At 41.5% G+C, this 8,368-nt stretch overlaps 1 protein-coding gene across 1 annotated transcript in view; it reads right to left on the minus strand.

Annotated features, from left to right (window-relative positions):
* The window catches only part of STXBP5L (syntaxin binding protein 5 like), a 253,207-nt gene extending 245,116 nt beyond the window's left edge, over window positions 1-8,091 (minus strand). Inside the window, exons 1-3 of the mRNA XM_025214254.1 lie at window positions 7,975-8,091; window positions 7,492-7,626; window positions 4,204-4,304 (exon numbers count right to left, since the gene is read on the minus strand). Of these exons, the coding sequence (XP_025070039.1) occupies window positions 4,204-4,304; window positions 7,492-7,626; window positions 7,975-8,091 (353 nt within the window). The remainder of the gene's footprint in view (window positions 1-4,203; window positions 4,305-7,491; window positions 7,627-7,974) is intronic.
* Between the last annotated feature and the right edge of the window lie 277 nt (window positions 8,092-8,368).

An 8,368-nucleotide genomic window follows, 5' to 3' on the forward strand; every position in this document is an offset into this window, starting at 1 on the left:
TGTGTATAACCACCCAGCCTGAGCAGCTGGTGCCTATGTCCAGCTTAAACCCCACTGGGATTCAGATACTAGGTAAAGTACTGCTTCAGTTCCCTGGAGGGTCCAGTCCTCCTGCTGCACATCAACAGCACACCCATAGCACTGAGTTCAGCAAAAAGCATAGTAGTAGCTACAGCCACTTGGCACACAAGAAAGACAATAGCAGCAGTAGTGGTAGCTCCAGGCACTGGTTCCAGGATTTTACATTAGTCAGTTAGCAAATAAAAAATAAAAAAATAGTTAGAGCAGGACCTGGAACCCAGGACCCCAGTCTAGTACTTTAGCAAGTACTAAATGACTGGATGGTACCCGCTGGTACTGCACAGTCCTGGCAGCGCACGGGTCATTACTGAAACTACTGCACAGTAGCAGCGTCATCACGGTTAGTGCCTACTGATGCTATATCGCTGTAGCTTGTCTCTTCAGTGATGTAGCGTCTCATGTAGACGCGCTCAATGAATCTCAAAACACCCATAGCCTTAGCATTTCCCATTGATTAACTTGAGGCACTTCCCCACCCAGACTGACATGAGAATCTTAAATCTGTCCTGCTCATGCATGTAGCTTTCCACATACACAGTATAGGGACTAGAGAGCTTTGGATTCTACTTACAAGGGGCAGGCACCTAAAAATTAGGTACTGGGTTCCTTCAGATCTGGCCCAAGGTGTTTATGATAATACTTTTCAGTTACTGCAAACTATAGCATCAATGGAGTACAGTACATTTTTCAGCATGAATAACTTATGAGACTAACTCTGCAAATCTTATTACTGTGGATTAGTAATTAGTTATGCAAGTATTTCCTTTGTCCACCATGGAACAGTTTTCATGAGGAAGGGCTCTTTCACATGACTAAGCGTTTTAGAACTCATACTGTGTAAATACTTAATGGCAAGATGAGTGAGCTGATTTGGATTAAAAAATAAATAAATAAACATCAACCATTTTCTATAACTGAACATCTAAGGTCCTGAAATTGTATTAAACTTCCTGACTAGCAGGTCCATTTCAATTAAGCCACAGCCAGAAATAATCAGAATGTTGCAGGGGAAACTTTTCTGACCTAGTACTATTAAAACAAAACAAAACAAAACAAAAACACAAAACAAAACAAAACAAAAAAAACCAGACCAGGAAGTACTGCAACAACACCAATGATAAAAATCAGGATAATTATATAGATTTCAAAAGTATGTTGTCATTTAGTGTTTGTATTATTATGATGAAAAAGTACTGTCTGTGACAGGATAAGAATTGTCCACATACTTTTTGCTACCCTGTTTTTCACATCTAGAAGCCACTTTTTGCATCTCATCTTTTAGATTTAGTGGCTTGGGGGATGGACTGACATTTTTATGTTTGTAGTGCCTAGCACAACAGGGCTTCCAAAGTGCACGCAACCACAGTATAAATATTAAGCAACAATAATAATACAGCTCATGAAAAACTATTCCCAAGCAAAATCTTGGGAAATCTCAGTTTGCTTCTTCAAAATGTATTATACTAGGGAACACAAACATTATATGCAGGAATACTGCACAAGATTCTCATTTGGCTGCCCAAAGGTATGCACATAAATCCATACATTTAGGCATTCAAAAGTTACCTGAACTTCAGAAACTGAGTACATAATTTCTACCAAAACAAAACTGTTCCAGGCATTTTATAAATACACTATAACACAATTTTTGAAGCAAGCAGCTCACAGTCTAAGATGGGAAATAGGAAACCTTTTTTTTTTTTTTTTTTTTTTTTTTTTGGAGTTTTTTTTTATAGCTGTGGGCTGGAATGACCCACCCCAGGTCAGAGGCAGGTAGGCGAGTAAATTCCAGCACTGGGCTGTTGCTGCTACTTGTCTCTGCAACAGCATGGGGAGAGTGGCCACAGATGAAGCCATGTACTGCCGAATGCTGCTGAAACGCCATGTCCCTGGGCCAGATACAGCCTGTAGACCATAGGGTGCCATCCCCTGATCTAAGAAATAAAACACACTTCCTCTGTCTGCTATTTTACACTGAAGCACAGAAAGTAACTGACTTGTTCAAGCTAACATGGGGAGTCTGTGGCAGAGGTGGGAACTGAAACCAGTTCTTTTAAGTGCCAGACCTATTCCATAATTAAAAAGGCCATTCTTTCTTTCTACCTGCAATTCTTACTGATGTCAGTGTGAGCCAAGTTCTTAGCCTGTCAAAAGATATATCCATCTTAATTTAGGTTTTTAAATATGGACATGTAACTTTTAAGTAATCATATCCAACCAGTGATTTAAACTATTAAATGCCTGGAAAGTAAAACTAATTACTAAAATAAGCCAAATTCTGAATCATCTGAGACCTATTCATCATAATTACATATTTCCTTGTATACAACATACCTGAATATAATACCCACCCTGGTTTTGAAAGGTAAAACAAAGAGAAAAAGATTTTTCCAAACTTAAGTTCTATCCCTGCTCTATACAGCCATAATATTCAGCTGACTCGCCCTCCCTTTCCTGCTTAATTAAAGCTGAAACCCTAGCTGCTGCTGAGAACGGGTCTCTGTGGGACCTGTGATTCTGAAAAGAGCTGAAGAATTTCCAGGGCTATGAAATATGAGAAGAAAGGCCAGGAGCAGCTAGTAGACAGCAGAATTGCCCTAAGAAAGTTTGGTTTGATTAGTGAAACAAAGACCATTATAAAGAAAAGTTGATCATTAACACCCATGGAGTGAAGAACAATAGGCCAGTAAGTCAACTGATTCCCTCAGCTGCCTAAATAGTAATTTTACAACTGCTGTACTATGGAGCAGGAACCAAAGCAGGGCATTTCTACCCCAAATCGAAAATCAGCTTCCCCACTCAAGACATGCATGCCAATTTTGAGGATTTGGGGAGCAAGAGTATATACTATATACAAGAAAATGTGGTATCTTAAATTCTGACTCTGCACCATACTGGTAACATTCCAGTGTTCTCAATAAATTATAATACATGCCAAATTGGCCAAGAAAAAAAAAAATCTTGTTTCCACATCCTTACCGTGTAGAAACAAATACTTTCCTTCCTGTAAGAGTTACTGGATAGAGTGCCAATGGCCAGTGTTATACAGCAGAACAGACTAGAATAATGGGTGTGTGTAGATGAAACAAGGGCCCTAAGTTGAAGCGGTGGGTTTTTAAAAACACAACTTCAATTTAGGGCCAAGTAAACCCCCATGTCATATACACCCATATACTTCTCTGCCTCTCCGGTGGCCAGGAGGGGAAGGTGAGCTGCAAGTGCACAGAGCAGTTCCTGGGCTGCAGGGCAGGGGGGCTAGCGCGTCCTTCTGTGGCAGCGGAGGGACTCCCCTGAAGTGGCACCCGCCCGCAGGCACGCAGCTCGGGTGGTCCTGGGGGGCACCACAGCTGCAGAGGAAATCATCTGGCCACCAGGCAGCTCAGGCAGGCGCCAGGGGGGGGGAAAAAAAAAGATCAGGCTCCCCACTTTTTTTTCCAGGCCACCATGCAGCTCAGGCAGGCTCCAGGGGGTGGGAAAAAAAAAGATCAGGCTCGCTGCTTTTTTTTTGCTTGGGTAGAACCTGTCTTTCTGGGCTGCTGCCAGGCTGCCTGCATGGGCTTCCTGCACAGTCCCTGAGCCACACAGAGCCCAGTGCTTTGCTCCGCGGCTGTATGGCAGCAGACTAAAACTCAGAGGAGGAGTTTGCTGTGCACCAAGTCATTTAAGGTGTATTACGCCACTGAATTTGCTACAGCAGCTGAAATTAAGGCAAAATACCTGCCAACGCATGAAAACACCAACACCATTAAAGCAGTGCAAAAGCATTTAACCTGCTTTAAAGTGTTGTGCACACATGCCCCTCGTTTCGGGGCACGGCCTATCATATAGCATTCTTTTCTGGCCTTAAAATCTACTAATCGTACCAGTTTGTTTAAGCAGAAAACCATGGACAAACACATTTCTAGCAAAAAGCAGAAATGGGTTACTACACCCCAAATCCGGACCCTGAGTTGATACATGCTCTGTATAAATTGGATTTTAAGAATCATAATGAAAGAAAAATCTTTAAGACAGACAGCTGCATCACTCAAACAAAACAAAACCATAACACAGATAATTCAGTCAAATTTAACTTGTACGCTTTTATAACAACACCTTTCTTGTTTTTTCAGGCTCCCTTACCGTTCTCGGTTAAATTTCAGAGAATGAAGAATAGCTGGCCGCTTCTGTCTTAAGTTCCACAAATGGAGTGTGTCATCTGCACTTGCACTGACCAAGGCACCCTGCAGCAATCAGAGACAGAATATGGTACAATATGTTATTCATATGCAGATTTTTCCCTTTCAATTATCTGCAAATAGGAAGCTGTACAGCATCTGTGAAATAACTGCATTCCTTCTGAAAAAGATATTCTGCAATAAGCAATACTTAACTTTGGCTGATCTTGCACTTAGTTAAAATTGTTTAGATTTGAGGTGGCCTGGAAAATAAAATGGGGTATTCCACGATTGACATATGAAACTGAATATATTTCTGCCTGTTAAACCAGAAAGTGGGGGAAGAAGAAAGGATGGATTTGCTTGCAAAGCTGGGTTTGAGGAAAGCAACTGAAAGAAGAGTGTGCTTACCATACCAGCAAAAGGAAATAGGTACAGAAAATCCAAAATCAGAAATGAGAAAAAAAGAGAGGTGAAGGTAAGAAAGCAGGGACATTCAGCCAGAGGAACTGAGAGCAAAGAAACAAAGAAGCAGCTGGAGGTGCGGACTCTCCCCATCCACAGAAAAACAGCATGCTATGGAGTCTGGCGCATCCCTGTAGCCCTCATTGGCAGGAGATGTGCAGACTGGAGAAGCCAGCTTTTCCCCATGTTCACAGTCTTGGTTGGCTGGAGAGCTGGCAGGATTTCTACCTCTTGTTCCTATTGCTAGGCTCTGTTCTGTTTGGAGTGGTAGTGTTCCCATTTCAGGACGGACAACAATCCACCTTCTGTTTTAAAAAACAGGAAGAAGAAATGCCTTAGGCTAGGGAAAAGCTGGCTGTAAGGAAAAAGGAAAAGGGAGAGAGTAGAATCAAAGATTATGGGCCTGGGAAATAGGAAGGAAAATTAAGTTTCCAAATGCAGTGGAGAATGGAAGCAATGGAGGATTAGAAGAAAAGGCAAGAGAGTGAGAGATGTTTGAATATCCAAGAAGTCATGCCAGAAAAGCAGTTAGAGACATGGGACTGGATAGAAGATGAGAGATTAATTAATAAACTTAGATGTGGTAGCCAAACCCATGAAAACAGATAAACATTTAGAAATAGTACAAAAACAAGAGAGAAAACTACAAAGAGGTGCTTAAGGGAAACACTGAAGACAGGCACTGGCGGAAAGAAAAGGAGCTTTTAAAAGCAATCTGGAGGGACTAGAAGGTAGGTGATGACCTGGGAAATGGAGAATTAAAAACAAAGAGCAGAAAGAAAATGGGGGTGGGGGAGGTGGAAATCACATTTGTAAGGTGACATACTTCTTTATATGTATTTACACATATAAAGCAAAAGTAATTGTCCCAACTTCAGCATAAGTAGGAAAGTCTGAGCATAACTTTCCTTCACCTGCCTAAGAATCTGACGCCTTCAAGCCTCATGTATAATCTCACTTTTAAATAGCTACATTAACCTATTGTCCCTAAAGATCAATCTGTTAATAAGCTGTGATACCTATACATTAAGGTTGCTTGATGCTTTCTATTACAAGATCCTGTATATTTTGCCAAATGTTAGCTGTTGAGTGTTTGTCTTGGGCTGAGTTTGTTAGTAGTGTTTATTGTAAAGCAATTCAGCCTTCACTCCGCAAAAGGTTTAGGGAACATATATGGGTCTGCCTGTATTAGAAAACTCATGCAACCATTTTCTTTTTCTACCACTCATGGGTGACTGGTGCCACCTTAGTCAGGTGGGGCATGTGCCCCCCCCCCCCCAGCAACCAGTCAGTGAACAGGGGGTGGGCCCCCTGGGAGAGTCCCCCTTGCTGCTGATCATGAAATGGCTGCAACCGCTTCTGGGAGCACCATGGCACTCCCACTCCCTGGCTGGCGCTCGCAGGGGGGGCACTGGCACTCCCACCTGCCCCCCCCCACCTGTTGCCTGAGTGGTGAGTGCAGCTAGTCACGGGGTGCACCAGCGCTCTCAGGGGGTGCACATGCACCCCTGTGCATCCCCTAGGCATCACCACTGCTAGTACCGCCATGTTTTCCAGACTGGACTTAAAAGCAAACTTCTTGCCAAATTTCATGTCATGGATGTGTCTTTTGCCTTCCCCAGGAAAATCTGCCTACATTTGGCCAAATTCAGAGCCTTTGGAAACAGCCTGCACATGTTCAATGGCGACCTATTAAAGTTCAGCATTTTCAGAAGAATCCATCTGCAGTAAGCAGATTCCAACCTATGGCCTGGTTGAACTATGCATGTCCCATCCATACCAGCTGACTAAGTATGTACTGCCCTGGGACTGCAGAGTAATACTATAACCATTATTGCTCCTGTCCGCTGCAACACCAACTGGGAGAAGGGAGATGGTCTCTCTTGTGCTACAAATGCTCCCCAGAACCATGGGGGAAAATAGGAAGCTGTTGGACTTCAATGAAAATGTATTAGGAATCAGTGGGGTGGAGAAGAGATGCAGCAAAAGGACAGAGGTAAGAGCAGATGAGGAGGAAAGGATAGAGGGACTACAAGTCCAAAATTACTTCTATGGCAAGTTTTATTACGGCATGTATACCAAAGCACTTTCCTTAATAAAAGCAGAAATCAGGGCAGATTATCTTGGAGTGTTCTCCAATGATAAATTTCTGCCAAGCAGAACTTCTTCTGTTAGTGCCATTTTTATTAGTTCACCTGTCAACAGTAATTTCTATTTGATAGATGTCTATGCAGTGAGGCAGTAAATCTAAATACACACACATATATACACATATGTATATACACACTGCTTGCCTTCTGTTCAGTGCCATATGACTGTATAAAGAGCCTATTTCTGGCATATTTTACTCACACTGAGGAATAACTCCATGGTGAGTCTCATAAGATTAAACAGAAGGCAGGGCAAGGTGGTACCTTTTGAGACTGTTCCAGATAGGCGTAAGTTTTCATAAGTGACATCCTACTTCGTCAGATGCTATGCATGCGTACGCCTCTAAACCAGTTAATTTCTAAGGTGACACCCTGCCCTGCCTTCTGTCTGACTTCAAACTAACAACACTATTAAACAACCCTCTCTATTCATAAGGTTAAACATAGCTCTGTCCACAGCCTTACTTTTCATTGCAAATAAAGGCAACTGAATCAAACCTATAGCTTTATGTTAGCCAATTTATTTGGTCTAGTCTGAGAGGTTCACTGGAAAGTTACACACTGTCCACTGCATTACTTAACTGAATTTTGAGGGGGGAAAAAGACAACAACACTAAACAATGTAAATATATCCTTACCTCGTTGATTAAGAACTGGAGCTGCAGTACTGCGGCACCACTCTCATGTTGGCAGTAGCAATCAACACCAGGTCTACCAAGACTGTTGCAGTCAAAGTCAAGGATTCTGACATTTCCCTTATCACAAGAAGTAAACTGCAAGAGGACATGACCTATCTATCTAGCAATTAACCTTAGCTTTAAACAAATGTTCCTGCTTTCTGTAAATCAAAGCAGTCTAGGCTAGCCTTCAGCTGTTCTAATTAAAGTATCAACACTACTTGTCTGAAACATTTGCTATGAGTGATTGGTTCTTGACTGTTTTTCCTCCCTGTGAATAAAAGTACAGAAATTAGTATGAAGATTCAGCTAGGACACCTTAAATTCCAATTGGTTGCATTTCGTTTTCCATAGTATATATCCCTACTACATCTATGTACATGACTGTTTTTTTAATGTATCTAAGTCACACAAAACTAATGATATACAAGAGGGTTCACTAACATGTCTTATACGATTAGCAGTGTTCTTCCCTGAAAAAGTGCACATTGGAGTATTTTTTTCTGCTTCATAAAATTCTACTTGTGATTGCTGCTCTTCTTTGAATGAAGATGTATGCATAGAAGTACTCTCCTTTGCCTTTGCATTCTATTTAATAGAAACTAACTCAGGCAGGTAACGGTCCTGGTAAGAGAATTTAAGAAGAAAACTTCTGAGCCAAATTTTACCGAAGAGGAGAAACAAATCAAAAGAACACTCAAGATGAAACTTATGTTGATTACCAATAGCTGGGTCTTATGAAATAGGTAGTTTCTGTTCATGGCATGCATATTAAACAAAAAATTTTCAAATGTGGTTCTATTTTAGATAGATAAAAAGTGCCCAGATTTTGATATGC

The sequence above is a fragment of the Alligator sinensis genome, unplaced genomic scaffold (genome assembly GCF_000455745.1).
Source record: "Alligator sinensis unplaced genomic scaffold, ASM45574v1 scaffold1301_1, whole genome shotgun sequence".
Lineage (NCBI taxonomy): Eukaryota > Metazoa > Chordata > Crocodylia > Alligatoridae > Alligator > Alligator sinensis.